The 24673-nt window shown below is 44.0% G+C and overlaps 1 protein-coding gene across 3 annotated transcripts; it reads right to left on the bottom strand.

The window, feature by feature from the left end:
* Window positions 1-417: 417 nt before the first annotated feature.
* Window positions 418-24659, bottom strand: sh3tc2 (SH3 domain and tetratricopeptide repeats 2). Of its 3 annotated transcripts, XM_084085998.1 has the most exons (23): window positions 24344-24659; window positions 18902-19044; window positions 17495-17593; window positions 16421-16558; window positions 15388-15515; window positions 14929-15034; window positions 14198-14341; window positions 12472-12670; window positions 12105-12178; window positions 11484-11679; window positions 10630-10766; window positions 9648-9698; window positions 8902-9206; window positions 8319-8513; window positions 6796-7656; window positions 5637-5857; window positions 4865-5031; window positions 4529-4706; window positions 4181-4331; window positions 3539-3661; window positions 3062-3212; window positions 1898-2094; window positions 418-1648 (listed from the first exon to the last, which is right to left on the bottom strand). In XM_084085998.1, exons 2-23 carry the CDS (start codon window positions 18924-18926, stop codon window positions 698-700), a joined length of 4797 nt encoding a protein of 1598 aa, XP_083942124.1. In that variant the 5' UTR covers window positions 18927-19044; window positions 24344-24659; the 3' UTR covers window positions 418-697. The 3 variants fall into 3 exon arrangements, with proteins under 3 accessions (XP_083942124.1, XP_083942123.1, XP_083942122.1); XM_084085997.1 differs by lacking the exon at window positions 18902-19044; XM_084085996.1 differs by lacking the exons at window positions 18902-19044; window positions 24344-24659 and adding an exon at window positions 19045-19247.
* Window positions 24660-24673: the final 14 nt, after the last annotated feature.

Here is a 24673-nt window from a genome sequence, read left to right as displayed (position 1 = left end):
AGGAGCTCCTCTACACTGCCCCCTTTTGACAAAACTCAAGTACCGCAATATGCTGGCCACTATAATACAACTGCCTTATTGTGCCCTCATGTGGTTTACTTCAGAAATGCCTTTGTTTTTCAAAACCTAAGACAGTCAGTACTAGTCCATACCCAGGGATGTGCGCACTCAGAGTATTTGCAGACTTTGGGTTATTATGCGCTGTGTACACAGTATATGCTTAGTTCAACTTTTGGAGAGGAGCCTGCTCATTTGATCATTGCTGTGTGTTACCACCCGTTCATTTATCTGATATTGTAACTCGTTAGCACAACCATTATATAGTTAGATTAGAGAGTTAGATTGCTCACAGAGCAAAACAGCAAAAAACATTTGAAGTTAGATCAACAATATAAAATAGAAGAAAAAGTCCACAACCATACTTTACATTTTAGGTCATATCTTTCATTGAGATACAAAAGAAACATCTATTTACAAAACATATATTATAAGTTGACATACTCTGTAATATACAGAAAATGTAAACTATACAAAAGGTACACACTTCAGTGTTACTTAATCTGTGAAAAGTATCTACATTAGCAACATTATTAACACTATATTTCCAACAATACGTGCATGATGGAACGTTGCTAACAGTTTCCTGGTCAAGGGATGCATTACAAGTGAACAGGGACGATAGCTTGCCCTCAGAAGGCTATATGTAGATGTCATCTAAGTCTATGTGGCTACTAGCCATGTGGCTGCTGTCCGTATCGCCACTCTCAGTTTTCACACTGTAATAGCAAGTGCTTGATACACTTTCGGTTTTATCAGCGTCTGTTTTGGCGATCTCTTTTTGGTCAATATCACATGGAGTGTCTTCGTCCTTTTGGATTGCATCTGCTTCGCAAACATGTCTACTTGTCTCTTCAGTTGTGATATTTCCATCCTGATCAGTATCAACGAGTGTGTGGTGGGTGTCCGTGTGCCCCGCATCGTGGGCTGTGTCAGTGGGAGCCACAACGGTGGAGGGAGTTCCTCCACCCTGGCCTGAGTCCACGTCTGAACAGCCTTTAAGTCCGTCTGTTAGATCCGTGTGGGTTTGGAAATAGTCGTTGGAGCCACTGGAATCTGTGATGTGTTCTTTTGCTGTTTCAAAAGACTCTGTGAGAATACTGTCTGTGTGTGAACGGGCGCTAGCAACATCCGCACGACAGCCTTCCGCTGTTTTACAGAAAACAACGTTGGTATCTTTGTTACCGTTGTTATTGTCCTCTTCTACAATAGCGTCACCAACGGTAGAGTCTATATGTCCAACCTCCGTGTCTGCAGGGACCCCCCATGTGTCTGCGCTTGAGTAGTGTTCACCGTTGTCCTCCTGATCGTCACAGACGCACCCACAACCAATCAGTGTGGGTTCCGTGTGAGACTCTGAGACCTTCTGCTGTTCTTCTTCTCCCACCGTGAGGACTTCCTCTCCCGACAGAACCCTCCCCAGTTTGTGAGCTTGGTCCCTGTACTCTTGGCACAGCTGGGCATCTGGCATGTGGTTGGCATGGATCTCTGCCAGCTTCATGTACACCACATAAAGAGCCCTGGGATTCGCATGGTCCTCCAGGGAGGCCGCCAGAGCCAGCTGGAAGTATCCCACCGCATCAAAGGCATCCTGGGGAGAAGAGAAGACAGAGAGTTAATTAGAGCCTGAATAGAATCCAAGATATAATGTGTGCAGGATTGTTGGTAAGAGGTGAATCTTTGCCAGTATGTTAAATACAAACACAAAATCAAGTATGAACGGCAACAGTTTATCCTATGTTAAAATTGCCTTGTGGGTAGGATTAATCTTTGCTATTTTTCCCCCTCTGCACCTTAAAAGGTGTTTTCATGTGACATTGTTGATGAGTGTGTCCTGTACCTTGAGTTGGTAGAGCGTGATGTTACCCAGCCTGGTGTAGACCATGGTGTAGTAGCGAGCCTCCAACGGGTGCTGCAGGACCGCGGGGCAGAGGCACAGTGATTTGAGGTAGTAGTTCTCTGCCATCTCATACTGCTGCAGTCGGTAGTAGACAGTTGCCATGCGGTGGTAGGCTGTCCTCTCATTCAGACGCACACCTGAGGGATGCAATAACGGTCACTGTGACCAGTGGTTCTTTCAAGGACCCCCAATTTGGTATGCATTAAATCACAGACCCCCATAGATCAGAGTGTACAAATGGAACCATTACATTTGTGCACTCAGACCTGTAATGGTCCATTTGGTTACTTTTTTGGGGCGGTGTAACCGCCCCCTATAAGTGAGGTTTGGACACTGACCAATCCTACACCGTGATTGGCCAATAGTCTACAACGCAGTCTACAACGCTAACCCTTCCACAGTCAATGCAAATCTATACTTTTGCAAAGTCAGCCAATCACATTACAGCTAGTGTCATCACCACTAGCTGTAATGTGATTGGCTGACTTTGCAAATTCAGGACACATGTGCAGCCCTATGAATAGCAGTATTAAGTCCATATTGCTATTCATAGGGCTTCACATGTGTCATGTGTTTCGCTAGCCAATCACAGTCCTGAATTTGCAAAGTCAGCCAATCACATTACAGCTAGTGGTGATGACACTAGCTGTAATGTGATTGGCTGACTTTGCAAAAGTCATCAGCAGAAAAAAACATAAAGTGTTTTTCTGCTGATTTTTTTTACTGGATTCTTTTCAGAGCCATGCACCTGGTAAAAGCACTAGCCTGCCTACAAGGATGAGTGCTCGCATTCTCTTTTTCCATTTGTTTCCTAACTATCAATCAATTAGCTGGAGAACCTCTGAAACCCCCTCAAGGATCCCTGGGGGTCTACGGACCCCACTTTGTGAACCACTGTTGGAGATGAACTAATATTGAGTTTGGTTTACTAGGGGACATGTGGAACACGGGTTGGATTTGGAATAGAATGGCACAGATGGCATGGAAGGGAAAGGAATTTGTGCCACATTTGGGAATGAGATAGAACCCAACCATGACTAGATCTTACCAAAGCCCATTTGTTAGTGAATTCACAAGGTCTATTCAATGTATCCAGATCAATACCTGTTTTGCTACCAATCTGAACAGCCAGTATGGCGTACTGAAGAGCCTCTTCCTGTTCTCCCTGGGTCATCAGCAGTTCTGTCAGTTTACTCAGCAAGCGGAACTCTGAGTGGATATCTTTGATGCTCCGCGCGAACGGCAGACTGCCATCCTACAAAACAAAACAAAGCATAAAAAATATGCATAAAACATAACAGTCCATTTCTACCAAATATCTGTGATGAGAGGGACCCATTTTATAAACCCATTGATAGGTATGGTTCTAGCCATCCTTTTGTCATATCAAAACTATGTTCAGATATAGACAGATGCTCATCTTAAATAACAAGACATTGTGACTTCACATCCTGTGCTTTGATAAAATTGCTAAATGATACCTGAGATGACTTAAAACCTACATCACTGCACTGATGTGATAACTACGATGATTGCTTTAAGATGACGAATCAGACATCCCTTCCTACTGTAGGATCTTACCCTGTAGAACGGCAGCGAGGCCATTCGGTTCCTGTGGCCTTTGAAGAAGACATCACCTGCTTCCTCATAGATGCTCATGGCAAAGCGAGGGTCATTCATCCGCAAAGCTGTCTTCACTGCTGCCTGTCAATCAAACGCAACTTGTGAAATGAATGAGAAATCAACACAGAAAAATTGCATTATGCATCGTCCACAAGTTTCAGGGTGTAATGTTCGGCAAGTGGTAGATTTGCTTTTTGTATTGTGAAATAGGTCAAGGTAAATGCCACTGGAACACTGACAGAATATTGAGCAGGATATTTGATAGGATTCATTCATCGTAGGATTCATCATTCGATGAATTGAGTACACAGGACCCCAATGGAAATAAGCCATAGTGCTTTTCTTAACAGACTTAAGAGGCAGACTTAACAGACAGTCTTTGCAAACTGTTAATAAAGTATTCAATCAATCAAAAACCACTGTCTCTGTTGGCCAACACTCAAAATGATCTGACTTCTGAGAGCAGATCACATACAGAAGACAAAACCAGTGAGTGGAAAAATCCATCATGTAAATCGTTATTTTATTCACCCAGTATCATTTGCCAACGCCGTCCCCATCCCTCCTCCCATCCCTCCCTTCCATCCTCCTCCCTCTCACCTGTAAGTACATGTCAGCCAGTTCGTCCTCGTGGATGAGGTAATAGATGCGTCCCACCTGCAGCCACGTCTCGGATTCCTCTTCTCTCTTGCCCAGGTCGATGGAGATCCTTAGACTTTGCTTGGTGTAGTCCAGAGACTTACGAGACGATCTGTAGGGTTGGGAAAGGAAATATTATAACTACAACAATATATCTCTAACACTGAATCAGAGAGTTTGTTCATTTCTTTACATGAAAGAGAGTGATGGTAAAATAATAGAAAGAGGAGGGTACAGACAGAGAAAGATAAAGAAAGAAAGAAATAAATACATGCTCTCTTGCATGTATTTCACATTCTTGAGACTCACTTCTCAGTGTTCAGAGACAGATAAAGGCTGCTGAGGATCTCCAGGTATTCCCCTTCCAGGCGTTTGTCCTTCAGGTCTCTGGACACGGTGACACAGTGCTCATAATAAAGGATGCTCTGGCCGTACAACAGCATGTCTGCATACAGCCGACTCAGCACCTTGGCTACGACCATCTGGCCTGTGAGACCACATAGGTCAAACTGTCAGTTAACTATGCAGTAGCAATGCATACACTATGCTTTTGGCTATAAAACCCCCCAAAATGAAACAATAATAAAATGTGTCAATGCACCTCAGTGTACGTCTATTTGCATGCTGGACTGAATGTATACTCACTGTGCAAGTTCCTTGCTTGTAACGCAATCAGTAGCCCCATTTCGTAACACACCCTGACCTCTTGACTCCTCCCCCTGTCCTTGTAGCTCCGCCCCAGCCACAGGTAGGTCTGAACGTGCTCCTCATCTATAGGGCTCTCCCCAAGCTCCAAGAAAAGCTTCAGGGACCTGTTACAAACAAACAATGTAGAGATACTATTAATAAATAACTTATCATACAGTACTATGTTTGTTTCAGTATTACCTCTAGAGCAAATAATAATCTATACATATTTAATGAAAATATTTTTTTTCCTGCATTTAAGATTAGATTTCTCCCAAACTCCCAAATATTTTTCTATCTACACTACAGCATGTCTCAGCATTCTTTCATTCAATATGTTAATCAATTATGAATGAGTGAGTTCATCGTAATCTTAACATTAAGATAAACACATGCAAATCAAACCACATAGACACGGGAACAGAAGCATTAGAATGTTGTTTATGTGGCTTCTTCTCTTCAGGGGTTAGTTAGACAGATCTCTGGTTTCTAGAGTTCTTGAGATAAGTATCCACAGTTATGTTATCTGGTCACATTTTAGAATGCCAGCCAGAGTCCTTGAACACGACACTGAACCACTACTTGTGCCAACAGGGTGTCCTGCTGTAACTGGATGCTCACAAGTCTAATCCCCGCATTATTCACTGTAGCCTACTTGCTCGTTGTAAGTCATTCTGCATTAAGAGCCACAGATCAATGATAAAGTGTCTCAGAGTGAGTGATGTCTGACCTGACGAGGAAACGTTCTGCCACCCCAGACGCTCCCACATCCAGTGCCAGGCAGCCCAGGTTGGCCAGACTGAGGGCCTGGTTCCTCTGGTTGCCGCTCTCTCTGGAGATTCTCAAAGCGTTGTTTAGGTGCCAGCCGGCCTCTGGGATGCGACCCTTTCGCCTCAGACACAGAGCCAGCAGGTTGTGGATCACCCCCCGCTGCGTGGGGCTGTCTGTGCCCTGGAGACGAGAAGACAAACGCACATACCGTGCATGTACATTATAGTGGGTAGAGAGGCAGTCTGGTAATCGGAAGGTCACTGGTTCGCCTTCCGGCCCACCCATGTCGAAGTGTCGTAGTGTCCCTGAGCAAGATGTTTAAACCCTAACAGCTCTCCCCGCGTGCTCATCATGAGCATCTGAGCAGCCATCAGCTGGGTGAAGCTGAAACTGAATTTCTCAGGCAGATTTAACAAAGGTCCTCCCCCTACATACATAGTAGTTAATGTACATTTACATAATTATTATCATTATTAATATTTTATCCTTTATTTAGACAGGTAGTCTCATCGAGATCAAGATATTGTTTCCAAGAGACCTAGAACTTTAAAACATATATATTGTGAAATCTAGGTTCATTTATGCTCAACATTATATAAGGATATGGAGCAGCTGCTGTCTACAATGCTGACTCTGCTTTTGCCTCAGTACATCACGACTTCCTCGACTGTTGCCAGGTTTGTTGGCAGAAAACAATTGAACTACCCTCTAGTCTAATCCCTAGAGGGCAGTTCAGAGTCTAGTGTATTTTTGCAGTACATCCATGCCAATGTAAATGACGCATGGAAGTATGTGAGCAGTGACGGTTACATTGTTTGAAGTGGATGTATTTATTTTCGTTTGTAGAGGGAGTTTAACCACTTAATACCCTATATACTTAGTTGACCGGAGTCCCCCAGGGGTCTATACCTGACCCCCTCCTTTTTTTCCTCTACTCTAAACATCTTTGCAGAAAATAGCTGATCTAAACGCACGTTGTGAGCTTGTCGATCTGCTGTGTTTGCCAAACGTTTGCCCCCAGAATAGTGACACTAGTGTTCATGTGGTTAAATGTACTTTTAAGATCAAATCAAAGTGGAACAGCGTGTTCAGGGTGTTACAGCATATGAAGGTTGTACCTGCAGTGACGTGAGGAGGGGCAGCAGCGTGGCCTCTGCCTTCTCGGCCTGACCAGTCAACACCAGCAGCCACCCCAGCAGAACAGATGCCTCGAAGCCCTCCTCCTCGTTGATGTGGCCCCCTGTCTCCACAGCCTGCCGGGCACAGGGAACCGCCTTTCCCGGAGCCCCGTACTGCTGGTAGACCGAGGCCAGGCCCAGACACAGGTCCCTCTGAGTCTTCAGGTCCTCCCCCTTCTCTGCAATGGCCAAAGCCTGCTGAAGGTAAACCACGATCTGAGCGGGGAGCAGGGACGTGCCGTCCTTCCAACGGGGGTTCAGACGCACAGAGTTCCGGACGAACAGCTCTACCCGCTGGAAGGCATCGTGGAGGCAGTGGTCCCGAGTCGTGTCCAGGCTCAGAGAGGCCAGGGCCAGGTAAGGCATGTACTTCCGGTGATAGAGGCGGCTCAGGAGCCAGTTGAGGTCCAAAGGAGCGATGGGCTTCCCGTCCTCGGCCGAGAGCGCGGCCGAGAGGAACTGGAGCCTCTCGACGAAGGGCAGGGCGTCGTCCGTCTTCCGGAGGAGCAGGAAGAGGCTGGAGGCGAGGTAGCAGACGCGAGCCTCCAGGAGCCTGTCCCCCTGAACCAGCGACCTCCTCAGGAGCAACGTGAGGAGCTCAAACTCCTCCAGGGAGGTGAAGCTATGACTGGGGAGACAGAGGAGCAGGGCACTGGCCTTCTCCAGGGTCTGGGTCAGCTTGTCGTTCATATGCTGCTTCAAGTACACCGATGTGAGGTTGGTGTAGAGGGCAATGAGGAGGGGCAGGTCAGAGAAACCGTCCACACAAACACTCACAGCCTCCTCATAATAAACACGTGCCTGAAAAGAGAACACGTCAAAATCAAAAGTGATAATACTGTACTGAAAAGTTAGAATACTGTACAACATGCATAATTGTTCATACAATATAATATAGCATATGAAAAATATTGGGTATACCTGATACATCACAAGATATAATATTAGATATACTACTAGAATATACATTGGACTTACAGCTTTTTCACGATCATTAGAAAATTACAGTTCATAGGTTTTATGCCCGTTGTCTCTCTCTCCCATTGGAGAGAGGTAATTGTAATGATGTCCAAACTACAATAATGATGGTGGCACTAGTGTCCAATGCTGTGCATGATCTGCTTCAAATAACTTTATTGACATACCAGTAGTGTCCTACCTGACACCAGGTTCCAAAGAGCCAACCATTGCAGATGTGCTAGCTATTGTATTAACAAACAGTACTCATATCACATATCATACAGATGATTCAAACATTGTATTCACTAAAATAAGTCCTGCATTGTACAGTAGCTTTAATGTGTTTCTGCTTTATTTAAATATGATAGGTTAAGTGACTATAAGAGAGGGTAGAGAGCAAAGATGACGTATGTTAAACTTAGAACTTGTTGGGGCTATCTTATGAGAGTGTTAACCCCAAAATGGGGTTCAGTTCATGTCAAAGTTGGACAGAAATCACAAACCTGGGAGTATTTCAGTTTCCTGCCACACAGTCTTCCCAGGAGGAAGCATGCCCGTCGATGTGCCCAGTGCATGCCCGTCCTCTTCGCTGTCTCCCTCACGTTCTCCAGATGTCCCAGCAGCTCCTCCTCACTCTTACCACTGAACGTTACCCACAGGAAGGAATGTTGGAGGTCATACAGAGGCAGGAAGTCCTCCTGGAACGTCAATGAATGGAAGAACAAATAAATACATGGATGATGAAATCGTTTGTCAAGGACCCCCATATTGATGTGTATTTGGGGGCAGACCCACATCAGATTTTGTGCCAATGGCCCCATAACAGAAGATTTGGGTTAAAATCTTTCAAAGTTATTCTAAATCTTAGTGTGTAGATCGGATATTAGCCAAAGTATAAAATAGGGTTAAAGTATGTAGTGTAAAACACATAGAGTCATTGATTTAGTCGATTGTAAAATATCAATTATAATTATAAACACCTGTTCTCAATTAATCTATTAATTAATCTACACGAGCAAGATTAAGTCGGTTATTGGTTCGAAATATTGAATTTGATATATTTTCGGATTAATTACCCAGCCCTACCTGAAAGTGATTGTGGTTGAGCAGGGTCAACGTGGGGTCATTGAGTTCTGTCTCGTCGCCCTCCCAGCTGCTCTCCTCCAGAAACAGAGCGGGGTCTTCCTGGAACTCGTCCAGCTCTCTGAAGGTGTCCTCCAGGTTGAAGGACAGGGCTTCTCCCTCACGCCACACAGTGGTGTGGGATTGATAGAGAGACAGACGGGGGTCGGAGTGAGAGACAGACGGACGAGGGGAGGAGTGGTAGGGCGGCGTTCCACCGCTTCTCACCGAGATGAGGCTCTGGCGAGCGCTTACAGGAACCTTGTGCTCTGGGAGAGGAAGTGTAATAAGATATAACACGCTACAGTAAAATCCTCAGTGTTATAGGACCATTTTCAACCTAAATCCCATTGTTCTGATGTAAGGAGATCAATGTGTGGCAAAAAATACCCAGTGTTCTCAGCAAAATTATTACCTCAGGCGCATCGTTTCATGTCATCAGTGAAAATCTGCATGGTTTCCCTTTAATTTCACTCAGAAGGCTGAACATTTGTACACTCTTCTGAGTTAAATTAACACTAAGGATTGTACTGTGTAATACAGTAATAACTGTGCAAAGATATGATTTTAGAGCAGCACATTTACAGCCTTTGGAGATGGAGATGGAGATGTCTTCACTTCCCAGTAGACACACAAGAATGATTAAGCTTCTTGCATGCACTGAGAAGCTCATAAACGAGTAATCATCTCATTATTTGGTGATGTATTACCTTGTTTTGGCCGTGTCCTGATGTACATGAAGTCAGACTCATCCAATCTATCTGAAAGAACAATAAATCAATGTAGCTGTTTATACCTGTTTAGAGGAAAGAAGATGGCCTAGATTGATTCCAGGTACATTTATTGGAGCTATACAAACAATAACAATGTTCAGAGAATGAACTTTGACCAAACGTGAATCATCTATCAGCCTGACTCACATGTTGTACATGCATAACATCTCTTAATACAGTGTCAGGCTATGAGTACTATCTTCAAGTTCATAGCTTATTGTCTCATTGTATGTTTCCTATGTGTGCCCTCGTTTAATGTGTTGTTATCACTTAAAGTGCCAAAGTAAAGTGCTCGTATTAATTTTTTATTTGCCATTTAAAATGTTTTGGATTCAAGCCAGCCAGTCTTCCTGACTCAACCTAACTTGCACTTAACTGCAATGTTCTGGGTTCGGATCCAGGAGGGACCTCTGTTGAATGCATTTCCTTCTTTCTTATCTCACCTTCCAGTCTATCTCCACAGTACTGACCTTAGCACATCTGATGAAACTTAAAGGACCATACCAACTCTCTCTAACATGTTAAGTCCATTGACCACGACTCATGGTATACTTGACATTACTGTCAAACATTTTCCAAAGAAATAATGCCATTTGTTTGATTTTTGAGGAAGCTATTGGATTCTATTAATTTCAGTATGGCATGAAAATCGACGAGAGATTTAAAATCTGCTTGAGATAGAAACACTGAATCTAAAACTAATAAATCCATTAATTGAAACATTGTCTATGTTTCTGAACAATATGGCCGAAGCTGTGAACAGACAATGATATATTTTGTATGGTCGATGGTATGGTCCTGTAATACACGATAAAATAATCATTTGTGACTGAAACGTATCAGTCACACCCAAATGACACGTCAGACCAACTTAATGTCGGTAACAGCACCACACAGCATCTACTATGGGTTTGTTTACCTAGCCTGTACACGGAGCTGATGTCTGACGAGAAGAGTCTCTCCAGCAGGCTGCTATCACTGGGCTCAGCGCTACAGGGGTTAACCTGAGCCAGTGCCGCCTTCTCCTCTGCAGTCAGAAAGACCAATTGTCCAGCCCTGTGAGCAGGAGACAAAGGCAGCATTATTGGCCATGTGACTCTCATTTCAGCTCTGTCCTTGGCCCCCGCGGCCAGTCCACCCTATCCAGACTACATAGACACAGTAAATAGAATTACATCAACATTAGTGGAATAGATCACATCAAACATCCTCGAGTGCTGATGCGATCAGTTCCCCAGAAGTGGACTATAAATAAATGTGTTTGCAAATAGTCACTCACTTTGAGTGACAAATAAGGTAAACATCTCTATGCAGAGGAAAGTCTTCCTAGAAGGAAGTTTCAACTAATTCATTTGAGATAACTGATTAATGGGTTAGACCCTTTTAACCTTTGAATGACGTATTGCTAACAAGGAAATTCTCCTTGGAGTATTTGTTTGTTTGTATGTTAACTTAAACCTACTTAAACCCTACATACTTAGTCATACGTCGAATAGTAAATTGGACGATCTACACAAAGCGGCCAAGTTCACAAAGCGTTGCATAGTGACAAGCTCACATACAACGCTCAAGCTCTACAAGCTCACAACAATTTTAGCCAATAATGAAATGCCCAAAATAGGGACACCAGAGTTAAAGTGGTTTATAAAGTTAAAACATTGTTGGACCAGTGAGTATCAGTCACACCATCCCTAGATAAATGTGTCTTGCATCAGTAAAATGAAGTAAACACAACAGAATCATGTCATAACACCAAGCATCAAAACATCTTACAGTGGTGCGGTGTTCAGAGGCTTGACGTGGGCTTTGTGCACAAAGCCTGTGTGTCCTGTCGAGACATGGGTTCCTATAAACATGTCCAGGCCACGGATCAGCAGTCCCTGGATTTCAACCATGTCTCCTTGACTCAGCAGGAGTTCTTCTCTCCCAGTGGGAATATAGTCCACCACTGCCACACATGAACCTGTCACTGGAAGAGTTGATGGGGAGTGGTTAGTTTCATCTACGCGGTTCGAACCTCTAGTTCTGTATAAAGTTCCAGTTGTCTGTCTTGTCTATGAGTGTGTCTGGACAATTATGGCCTATTTCTCCCCCAAAATAATCCGGCCAACGCTGGATACCGAAACCTGAACATGCTGGTCAACCGTCAGCGACCAGCAGTGCCGGGCAAGCTGATAACCGTTTTATGCTTGTAACAGACAAAATAGGCAGCATATCCCCTTAAGGGGAATATCAACACTATCCTACACACAGCTATATTTGTGATATATTGGTGAATAAAAATCATCGTCATGGGTGGCACCAATGTCAGTTACTGTATGAGCATGTGACTCAGGCATTATCTCAATCCATGTATTGGTTCTGTGTGTATGTTGTATAATGGAAGCGTCATACCCATAGGATGATCAAAAAGTTCCTTGTCTGTTGGCGAACAACCAGCGAAGCCAGGGTACTTCCTCAGGAACCATCTGACAAAACAGGAAACAGTTCACAGGAAGAACAATGCAGTGCCCGATCATGGGTACAAATGGCCTCATTCATGTAAAATATGTGGAAGGAACTGGTCACATTAATATAATTAATAGATCTAAGATTCCCCAATGAGGATATCAATACAAAAAGTAAAGCCATGAACCTGCGGAAAGCGCCCTCTACTGGCAGTGACGTCAGGACTTCGGTGCTCTATTACTGTATGGTTTGCTCATTCAACCAAAACAGTTCAGCAGGATAATTGGTCATTTCCTTCTGCTCTGTGACTTACTGGTAGAAGGGGTATGGAAGAGGCTGCATGGCATTGATGGGCACCTGGCCATGGAGACCTGTGGAGATCAGGGTGCCCTCCCACATGTTTTCCTGGCCTGTATCCCTCACCATCAGCAGGTCATTCTTCTTGAAGGACAAGTCGTCATCCTCGTCTTGGCCCCGCTCTCTGGTGTACAGCGCCTTGGCAAAGAAGGAGCCTGCAAACAAAATGTCCCCAAAGAAATGTGCATGGGTAGACAGACACAAAGACACACACAAACAAACACACAGACACACAGTACAGGAATGTACGGTATGCCTGCATGCATGGACGCACACACATGGATGCAGAGAGTTTTTTTTTTCAGCACTGGAGCGATGCTGTAGCAAGTCACTACACTTAAATCAAGTCTCAGCAAAACAGCCATAGTTATATAGTGTGTCCTCATTCAGTCAAATGCGAATGATGGATGTTTAGAGTCGTACCCCCCCCGCCCAGCACTACCTTCTATTAAGTTAATGTAATTCTGAGGGCTATTTGCCAGCAATGCATTCCTGTTATGAGTTTCCCTGAAGCCTTTTGCCTGAGGGTAATGCTCAAAAGAAAGTAATGATGTCTGAAATGCCCAGACGGCCAAAAATCAATATACATTTTCCCCCTATAGGCTATAATAATTCTGCTAAACCAATGACTGACTTTTACTTTGTGATGCTTAAGAACAAGAATGGCAGGAATATGGTTATACTCTGTGAGTGGTAGGTTCACAAATACTCATCATAATTCAATTATGGAAGGATAGTGCGGTCATAAATAGCATCATAATTGAAGGCGCATAATTTTCAGTTAATTCAGTAACCAACTACATATGTGAGCTCTTATTGTAAGGATGCATACATGGCCATTACCGTACATATTCATTGCCACTGTAACAGCTTTATCTGAAACTAATCTCTTAAGCCTACTGTCTTATAAATAATCAATTGAATTGCATTATTAATTACAATTTCAGGCAGGTATAAAGCAATTGGCATCAGATCACATTTTGAAAGTCACTGTTTCTCAACTACGGGTCCAAATGGACCCTTAAAGGACAACTTTGTTTTTTTACAACCAAGGTTTATATTTTAGCTTGTAATTAAAGTGAATAAAAGATGAGTGTTATTTTTTTTTCATTTACTGCTTTCTATAGTTTTAGCATTTTTTGCGATATTTTTTACAGTGGGCGGGGGCATTCTGTCCGGTGGATAAATATGCCTTTTTTACACAATAAAAAAGGTCCTGTGGGCTTTGATGGCAAGATGTGAGTTATTGGGGGCTAGAAGAGCTACTGTAAATAATAATAAAGAAAACGCCGGGTTAATGTGTTAAAAAAATACATATTTAGCCACCGGACAGAATGCCCCCGCCCACTGTGAAAACACTGTAAAAAAGATTGTGAAAATTGCTAAAACTATAGAAAGCAGTAAATTAATTTTTTTTAACACTCATCTTTTATTTATTTTAATTACAATCTAAAACATAAACATTGGTTGTAAAAAGACAAAGTTGTCCTTTAAGGGACCCATACGGTTTCATTAAAAACAGTTTTTACAGTGTAGATTGGGGACCCAGAGATAAATAAATCTATCAAGTGGGGGTCCATGGCCTAATGCATATCAAATTGGGGAGGGGACGGGCGTTGAAATGAAAAGGGTTGAGAATCACTGTAGAAGGTGACCTTGTCAACATGTATGACAGGACTCACCTTCCTGGAGCAGCAGTCCCAGGTACAGTGTGGCCAGATGTTCCTCATCCACTGTGACATTGATCTCCAGCTCACTAAGCAGCTCTGGGTCCAGCCACACGGACTGGTCACACAAGAAGTTCTCCAAGCAGCGAGCGACATAGCCTAGAACAGAGCACAACAGCCCAGCTTTTTTTGTGTGTGTTTCACCAGTTGTACCGAGTGCTATGACACTGCTGGATGCTGTAGCTGGATGCTGTAGCTCCGATCAATCAGTGTTGCCAGACTTTGTGAGAGAAATACGCAACCGGGTCGAAAACATTCCCGACTAGAGGGCACATGAGTACTTTAAACCCATATGCATCGGCTAATTGGAAATAGACGATCTAAAAGCTTGTAGATTTTCAAAGAAATCTTGAAAAAACAAAAAAGGTAAATATTTGTAATATTTTGAAACATTTTAACTACACAAATCTGGGGGTCCCTGGCACAAAATATTTTCAGATTGGTGTCCACAAACAAATACATATTAAATTGGGGGTCCTTGACATGAAAATGTCTGTGAACCACTGCTTGAAACAATAATTGTTTTTTACAAAAGCAAGTCTAAATAAGCAACTACACTTTAGAAGCAAGCCCCAAACAAAATGACAATCCGCACTATCAATATTTACAAGCGACTTTACAGAAAAACAAGCCCAAAGTCGCATATAATAAGTGGACATGGCAACACTGGCTCCAATCCTTCCTACCTAAAGCGAGATACGTTGAGAACTTCCAGATCTCCTCCACTGTCTTGAAGGTGAGAACAAAGCTGTCCTTCTCAGCGTGTACAGACACCAGACGTGCAGAGAGGTCCTGCAGAGAACATGTTTGTTATGGTCATGGTTTCATTGAATCATCTTGTATTGAATGTATGGCATCTTCATGCTATGCTATGACGAATGCCTGGTTTATACTTAGTTGCAGCAGATCTACAAGCGTTGACATAGCATATCAACTAAATATCAGCAACTAACTATTATAGCAGTCTGTATTGTAGGAATTTTATTTTAAAAGCAAAATGTAACATTTATTTTTATGTTTATTCAGTTTTTCTTTCTGGTAAATATAACAGAAATTTAACAACAATAATTATTTCATAATCAATGGAAATAATAATGCACTACAATACAATGACATAACATGAGAACATGGAGAGTGTATCTAACTTTAAAGAGCTGGATGACATCTTGGCTGTTGCTCTCCACTACTCTAAGTCGCGTGCGCAGCGCCTCCTGCAGGGCACGGTCAGGCAGCACACTGGAACGCTTTCGCCCCGTGAACACCAACACGATGTCTAGACAAAAAGATAAACAGCAACTCCACCGTGAGTTAAATGTGCTCTTTCTTCTCATCAGTGGCGTGCACAGACATTTTGAGGGGCAGGTGCTCAAGTAAATTGTACTTTTTTTTGTTTACTTGGTCTGCTCTTCTTTCCCTCTACACCTATACCTCTTTGCCAAAAATTGCCGATCTACAAGCCTCACAACGCCTCGCGCTGCGAGGCGTTGTGAGCTTGTAGATCTGCTATTTTTGGCTAAAGTTCTCCTCAAAAAGGGATGCTAGGTTTCGAGTGGTTATGGTAAAAAGAAAAATCATATCACATAAAGATTTGGCGGACCCCCTGTAGTAACTCTGAGGACCCCCTACGGGTCCCGGACCCCCTGTTGAAGACCCCTGCTGTAAACTGAAAAAAAGGGCACTTCTGGTCAAGAGGGCAAAGGGCAGGTGCTCTAGCACCACCTAGAGTCTATCTGTGCACGTCCCTGGTTAAATGTCCTCTTTCTTCTCATGGGGGTCGATGTGTGGACAAATCCTCTCTCGATAACCCGAGAAGATCAGCTTAGAAAAAGAGATGGCTGCCAACAGTCTTGACGCACTGAACCAGTACGTCCTGGCCAGGGTATCGAGGCAAAAGTTCATTAGAAGGCATCCCTAAGTGAGCTTGTGTTTCGGTGAGATGCTTTGTGAGCATAATGCTCGTCTCTGGAGGGACAACCATGCTATTAGGCGTCTGAGTGGACGCCCGGGGGAAGCCATTTAAATCCATTTGAGAGGAAGTCAGTCAGGAATTTACAGGAAAATGTGATGGACGCAGTTAGACTGCAGAGTAGGTAAAACACTGGTAGAGAGACGGATGGGCATGTCAAAATATACTATATGAATGCAGGGTAAAGCAAAACAAAATATCACAACAGATACCTGAGGAGAACTTCTCTCCGACTCCCAGTGACACCGTACTTCCTCTGTTAAAGGCCTCCTTCCTCTTCCAGTAGCTGTCTGACTCCACCCCTCCTTCCTCAGACTCCGCCCCTGGCCCTTCCTCTTCCTCTCCTAGACCTGGAGAGATGAAAAGGAATAATAAAGGTTAAGATCAGGGCATCAGGTGCTCTAACTCTAGACAGGCAACAAGGATTATCTTTATGGACGAGGTGTGGATGAAGGTCATGTCCTGAACGGTGTTGTAAGCCGGTGTTTCTAAAACAGCGCAGGCCTGCAGTGTGTGTACACACAGACACAGGCTTTGCACAGACAAATGTAAACATTGTTTTATCAGACGGGTCGTCAGAGGACGTCACCTGTCACGCCGGGCCAAGAGTTGAATGTTTTACCACTGAAGAGAAATAACTCGTCTTTAGTCTTATGAGACAATGTGGGTATGACCTGGTACATTGCAAGGGTGTGTTCAGTCAGTACGTAAACAGGATCTTCATCTGTTTCACACCTATAAATATCACCCAGATGGTGGTTGTTCATAATAGCCTGTTATATAGCCTGTGACGATGGGTTCCCCCAGACCGGGTTCTATTGTGCACAGAGGATGTCCCAAACACTTCCTTAGGGGTCGTGCTAATTGATTTAGTTGTGTGTCACTGATGGAGACTTTATGCTCACTTCCAGTGCCTCCTTGCTGTGTCTGTGAGTGGGTCTTTAGTTTCTGTTTTACTGAGTGTCTTATCTGTTTGTCCTCCACCACAAGGGCGGATTTGTGTGTCCTTGTACTCTTCTGATTGTCTTGAAACAATTTCAAGTGTTCATTGTGTGCTAAGGCTGTCATAGTGACGCCTCGTGTGTGAACCTCGTACTGATAAGGATTCTCTTTCTTATTATGGGTGCTCCATAGCCTACCAGTGGTTCTCAAAGTGGAGTCCAGGGACTCGTAGGGTTCCTTGAGGGGCGTTCTAAATGGATTTGGTTCCATTTGTATACTGTCAGAGTTAAGGGGGGTCCTTGAAATGTAAACATTTTGAGAGACACCACTGCTCTATACCTTACCTTGAGTCATGATGTCATTTCCTGAGAAGTGCTCATTGGTTCCCCCCAGAGTGTATGGGGGCTCTGACCAAAGAGCGTCCAGCTCAGTAGGAAAGATGTCTGTGTGGGGAGGGGGGGGGGAGAGATCAGTGTCACACAAACAAAAACGCAATCATGGAATTGTCATTTTTCTCATCTACTCCATCCAGCGGTTTTCATGCAGACATAACCCCAATGCAGCTTAATGAGGAACGGTAACAAGGAAGGGGGGTCATTTAAGGTCACAGGGCACACACAGTGCAGCGGTTTGAACAGAGCGATGGGTTAGTCGCACAGTGGTTTTCAAAGTAGGGTCTGGGGACCCCCAGTGGTCCTTGAGGGGGTTCCAGGGGGTCTCCAGTCAACTGAAGTGTACATTGATTTCACTCAGTAAATCAATTAATTTGAGATGATTCTAATATAGAAAATGTACGCTAGAACAAGTGACTATTCTAATATAATTTCTAATATAGTTTCAATATAATCACTTTGAATATTGAATATAATCACTTTGAATATTGAATATGTATGATTATGAAATTAAGATAATTTAAACAGATTTTCATATCAGGGTTCAGCTGTGACAGAATCATTTTAAATCGGGGACAGGGTCAAGTCAATTTGTCTGCGACACAAAAAAAAAATAAATAAAGTTTGAAAACCCCTGGGTTAGTGTAATAGCTAACAGGGGGTTGGGGCTGGGGGTCTCACAAAGACCCAGCACAGACACACAGCTGCACTGACATGGGAGCAGCCAAACAGCCACCTACAGTACAGTACAACAGCACACAAGCTGCCCGGCCCCTGACCGCTACGCGAGTGTACAGTGACATGTCAGCAAGGTCACACACTGCCAGCCAGGCGTACAATAGTGTCACACACACACTCAGGAAGGGAGCTCAGGTCAGGACATGGCGTGTACTAGTAGGAAACGTTTTGTACACTTTGTTCCGTCCATAAACCACCCTGAGGCGTAATTACACATTTTAATCTACTAATAACACAGTATTTAATATTACTTCACTTAATTTTAGCAAACCACACATGATTTGTCAGTACACGATCACAACACAGCGGCATCTCCTTACAAAGCACTTGGCAACGTGGGACGGGGGGGGAGGGGGACAAAAACAAAAGACAATAAGGCACACAACTCTGCATGACAGCACAGTACAACAAGGGAGAGCAGTCTTTTCCATCCTTCACTATCCCACAACAACACAGAACAAAGTTAGCTCCGACAGGGCCACCTAGACACACACACACACACACACACACACACACACACACACACACACACACACACACACACACACACACACACACACACACACACACAGTCAGGCTGCTGTGTTTGTTAGCATCACACCATGCCTCGTTCGCTTTTACCTTCATGGGCAAGAATATTACCCATGTTGTTTGCACAGAGAGCTACTATACAGTCCTGTCTTATCTGAGCGCACCGGTCCGTGTCATGGCAGTACGGTAGGTAGCGGCACAGAGCAGAGCAGGCTGCTGCTGGGACCACCGACCTGTGAAGGAGGAGAGGCAGGCTTTCATCAGACGGTCACAGCAGGGGGAGTCCAGCAGCGGTTTGCAGCAGCAGCAGCAACACGCCGCCATGCGGCCCAGGAGCCGGCAGCCGGCATCCATCCCATCCGCTCCACCGGTACGCTACCAACGACTCCCTCTGTCCCTCTGCCTGCTTCCTTCCCCTGCTCTTGTATACCCTTTCCTTTCCCCTCTCTCTCTCCCCCTGTCTCTCTCTCTCTCTCGCTCGCTCTCTCTCTCTCTCTCTCTCTCTCTCTCTCTCTCTCTTTCTCTCTCTCTGTTGTGTTCAATCTACCTCCACTTCACTGTAGCTCTCCCCTGTAAGCTCCTCTGTATGAGCTCCCTGTGTAATCCTTCTGTCTTGCACACTCCATCACTCCCTCCCACCAGCCTCTCTCTCCTCAGTAGCTGCCCAGTCTGAGAGCACAAAGCACTCTCTGCTATGGGGCGGTGTGTGTGAATGTGTGTGTGTGTGTGTGTGTGTGTGTGTGTGTGTGTGTGTGTGTGTGTGTGTGTGTGCTTGTGTGTGTGTGTGCGTGTGTGCGCGTGTGTGCGTGCATGCATGCGTGCAGACTAAGTTTCTCTTTGTGTTGTTGAGTGTGTACGGGTCTGTGAAAATATGTACATAAATGTGTGTGGGTGCAACGTGTGGACGTGTTTGTGGGTGGCATCCCAGTTTGTGTGTAAGTCAGTGTCCTTGTTTTTTTGTTTGTACGGCTCTCCAATGTGTGTGTGTGTGTGTGTGTGCGTGTGTGCGTGTGTGTGTGCGTGTGCGTGTGCGTGTGCGTGTGCGTGTGTGCGTGTGCTTGCGCGCGCGCGCCTTGCACGCGTGCATGTGAGGGGTTGTACTCTGCTGAGACAATGTATTGCTGATCCACTGTAAGGCAATGCCACATGCAGACCGACTACAAGGTCACAGCAGGGTATAGCTACTGTATAAGGCTAGCTGGTCACACAGATCAGGGATCAGCTTATTCCGACACAATCATCACCTTTTGCCCTCAGAACAGAGCAGTGAACTGGGACGACCTCATCCAAGTTATCATACTGTAGTGTATACTGACACTTGGGCAACTACCTTTACGGTACCCTGTTCGTGTGTACCATACTGAAGAGGAGGGATCATTATTCACTTGCAACTCGAACATCACACTGCATGCTTCTGATGGCATGCCTGCCTTGTTTGAACTTTTGAATACATTACGTGTTCAAGCATTATAATCACATTCATAATGCATTATAAATAATGCACGTACTGTATAAGGCTTCATAACAAAGCTCGTAATAAATGTGTATAATTATGCATTGAGAGCAACAACTTATAACAAGGCAATAAGAAGTATTATAAGTGCTGGTTCTAATGCAGCTCATACGTACAAAGTGTCTTTATACATTATAAAAAAGTGTCTTTCTACATAAAGACACTTTATAACTGACTAACTATGTATGGTAGTATAAAAGGGGGTCCTGACCACGTGACAGTATGTGACGAGTTGGTGTCGCAACCGTCCCAGCACTGGATTAGGCTGGACAAGAACTTCTACCCAAAGTGTCTAACCGAAAGTACAGGAAGTACAGGAAGTACAGGAAGTACAGGTACCGGTTATAGGCAACAGCTGGGATTGGATACAGCAGGTGGGAGTTTTGATTGGCTAAGGAATTGGATGGTGTAGATTTTGTGTGCTGACATGCACAGTAATAACCTGCTTTTGCTTGTAAATGCTTCCTACATCAGGTGAATTTATGTCATGTCTTATATATTCAGACATGCGCCCATAAACAAACAAACAAAAACAAAATAACAGACCATACCTGGATTTTGGAAATTAGAAAACTGTGTTCATTATGATATGAATAGTCTCACTATAGTGCCTACTGCCTATAATACAAAGCGCTTTACAATGTGCGTTACATTCACCCATTCATACACCGGTGGACCGAGCACCTGTGACCACCCTCATCAATAGCAGTTTGAGGTTCAGTCTATTGCTCAAGGACACTCCAACACGAAGCCAGGAGGAGCCGGGGATTGAACCGGTAACCGTCCATTTCCCAAGTTGCCACTCTACCTCCCCAGCCACTGTCACCCCGGTGTGTATTTGTGTGCATGTTAACACATTAATTGTTTGTACTTTGTGGAAGATGATGAAGCATTATAGTGTTCATCATTGCCAATTTGGGAAGGAATATTATCTTACAGTGAAAAGTATCCTCCAAGAGAGATTGCTTGGGAAAAGCATTTTTTTTATTATTGTATTATGTTTTCTTATCAGGCAGTTGATTGATTTAGAGACACAAGTTTTGTGTTACAACATGCTTATTACCCACATTAACCTTAGCGTCCCTATTCTGGGCATGTTATGATGGCAAACATTTGGTCAAAATAGCCATTGCACAAGTTCAGTCGTGTCGCAACGCAATTAGTCTCGCGTAGCCAGACAACTATTCCACAATCTCTGAATGCTATATAGAGTCTGGAACTACAACTCCCAAAATCCGAGAGAGGAAACTGGCACATCCGTTCATGAAAATATCTTTTAAAATATCTTTACACTTTACTTTTTAATTTCCATTTCTGCTAAGCAGCAAGCTATGTATACTTAGATGATTTGTATATAAATTAGGATACATTTGCGCGACTGTAAAGACGAAACAGAAATGGAGAGGAGGCTCCACATCCGGTTTATATTCTAATCATGATCAGAGCTTCCGAGTCCCAGACTGTATGCCGGAAACATTTGAAAATTGTGGGAGGCAACAGTCTGGTAACGCGAGACTACAATGCAATGCATTGTGAGCTAAGCTTGCACATTGGCTATTTTGGCTATTTGACATGCAACAAAGTATATATAGGGTCTAAAGGTTAAGTAATACAAAAAATATAGCATGTTTTAAAACTAAATCGAATAATTTGGGTGATCCACTTGGGAATGACATGGCTCCATTGTGGATCTTGGACTTCAGATGGCCAGCCTGTGACATATTTCAAAACACCTCTGTCGGGTGGAAACCTCATACTGTGTGTCCTCCTATACTGTTACTTTTCAGGATTAAATTCAAAAGTAGCAGATCAACAAGCTCAAAACGTGCCGCACCACGTTTCAAGCTTGTAGATCGGCTACTTTTGATGCTTTTGAAAAAACAAAAAAGGTTAGAATATGGAGATAAGAGGTTTCTGCCCGACAGCAACGAAAACATATAAAACTGTGGAGATCCTTCAGTGGACTACTGGCAGTGTGGACAAGAAATGTGGCGCTGATCAGTCCAGTGGTTTCTGGGATTACTATAACTCTGGTCACACAGACACAGAGAGACACACAGACACAGACAGACAGGAGCCACGCTGTAAAAATCCACTTCAGGAGGCCAATTTGGTGGCCCATATGAACAATGGCTGCTATCTTGTATTTCATTGCTGTCGGGCAGAAACCTCTTATCTCCATATTCTAACTTTTTTGTGTGTTTACAGCGTCACTCAAAAGTATCAAAAGTAGCAGATCTGCAAGCTCGAAACGCGGCGCGAAGCAGCATAATGCAGATTGTGTACATAAGGTAGCAATAGAACAGTAACAGTTAAAAACAGGCCTTTGCAAATAGTCTCATGTGCAGGTGAGACATAAAGGAAAGTAATCTGCTAGCTTATGTCCATCACACCAAACATGAACAAACATGAGTGAAATGTCTCTGATGAACCCCGCTCTGATAAGAAGACGATGACAACACTGATGACATCACAGTCTGAAACCAGGCTCTGTCATTTGATCTTGTGATTTATCATGATTTAAAGTGTGTGTGTGTGTGTGTGTGTGTGTGTGCGTGTGTGCGTGCGTGCGTGCGTGCGTGCGTGCGTGCGTGTGTGCGTACATGCGTATACACATCTTGTGAGACTAATGGCTGATGGCGCGTCAAGGCGTATGCTGACAGTGTTTAGGAACCTTTCTCTGCTTTCTCCCACAGTTAGACAGATTTTGCCTAATTTAATAAACAGAATGGCACAATCTGGCCCTTTGTTTCCCCCGAAAAGGCCTGTGTGAGAGGCAACAGCACTCTCCAAATGCATCCAAAACAGCAGTGCATTAGTGTAAATAAGTCCATGTTATGTCGTCTGATGGCGAACACAAATACAGTCACGGGATTTTAATGTCATCAAATTACACTGGTTTACTGAAACACCTTCACAACAGTGTGACAACAGACAGTTATTGCTCTCCTCACAGCTCTGTTCAGCCAAACTAAATAACTGTTTAATCCTGTACGGCTTTACTGAACACAAACATGAAGAAAGACACATTAGACCACAAACACTCCTATTGTCTTCCAAAGGCAGGAACTGGAGAGAGTCCACGGGTCTGCACACACTGCAAACAGCCTTGTTTTTCAAAGAGACTGAGACCACAGGGAAGCTCAGGCTGCAATTCTGACACTCAGCAGTCCGTGACGGAAACATTCAAGCAAATCATACTGATTAGAAACACATGGTGCCAACGCAATCTGGTGGCACTCGGAGGGATTCCGGGCAGAGTCGTTTGAGGTGCATGTGTGTACAATGTGGGTCTGTGGGTTTAGGGCAGTGTGGCATGGTATAGCTATCAGAGCTGCTCTTGGACAGGGGGTGTAATATGAGACAGGGGGTACAGGCTCTAAGTTTAGACTAACCCCCTGTTGGCTCACTCGCATGCCAGTGTGTCTGGGACAGTAGTAGCTGCAGGGAGATTCCCACAATATTAAATATGGTCTCCCAAATCTCCCAAAGCATGCCCCAAATACCCAAATGCATTGCTATTATTTTGAAAACATAGATCTGAACTTTGGTTTTATCTGCAGTATTTTTTACTGTCCTCCTCTTTATCAGTGGTGGTGGGGTGGAGCTGAAGAGATTGATAAAGGACAGTGGAACATAAAGAGGCGTTCAGCTATGTGACTACAAGTCACTTCTGCTGCCCTCCGTTATGCAAGAAAGTGCTTCCCTCACTACGCACCAAGACAACTATTGTACAATACAGAACTACTGTACCACAGAATTACTGCATGACAGCAATCAGCCACTGTCCCTTGTACATTCTGCTCAACACACACACACACACACACACACACACACACACACACACACACACACACACACAGTGAAGTGAAAGCAGTTTTGTGATGACTACGTTACAGCATAAAGTTACATGATTGCTTACTGTTAAACCTGTTCCATGCAACAAGTTTGTGAAACAATCAGAAGCAGAGAATCAGTCAACTCCCAGACACTATAGGATCATAGCAAATGCTACTTACCCCTGTCCTGCTGCCCACTGTCCTCTCTCACTTCATTCCTCATTGGCAGTGTGTGTGTGTGTGTGTGTGTGTGTGTGTGTGTGTGTGTGTGTGTGTGTGTGTGTGTGTGTGTGTGTGTGTGTGTGTGTGTGTGTGTGTGTGTGTGGGTTCACGGTTTAATGGGTGAAGGTCGCCTCACTGCTGCTGTGAAAGCTACAGTCATTCTTCAACGGCAGTCCAGAAGTATATGAAAATGCAGTAAATGAAATAGAAATTGAGTTCTGCAAGTCATCAGAGTGCCGCTGTGTGTTTGTGTGAGAGTGTGTGCGTGTGTGTATGTGTGAGGGACTG

Source organism: Gymnoscopelus microlampas (genome assembly GCF_963454915.1).
Source record: "Gymnoscopelus microlampas genome assembly, chromosome: 18".
NCBI classification, from domain to species: Eukaryota; Metazoa; Chordata; class Actinopteri; order Myctophiformes; family Myctophidae; genus Gymnoscopelus; species Gymnoscopelus microlampas.
The sequence above is the reverse complement of the archived record's forward strand: the minus strand, read 5'-3'. Positions and strand labels throughout refer to the sequence as shown.

Bases quoted from the DNA above. Each gene is read 5' to 3' on its own strand.
- sh3tc2 (XM_084085996.1), bottom strand. From the start codon at position 19,165: ATGGATGCCGGCTGCCGGCTCCTGGGCCGCATGGCGGCGTGTTGCTGC. The intron at 12,671-14,197 runs GTGAGTCCTGTC...TTTTGTTTGCAG, and splicing joins GGGACTGCTGCTCCAGGAAG to GCTCCTTCTTTGCCAAGGCG. The intron at 9,207-9,647 runs GTAATACATCAC...TTCCTCTCCCAG, and splicing joins CAGGACACGGCCAAAACAAG to AGCACAAGGTTCCTGTAAGC.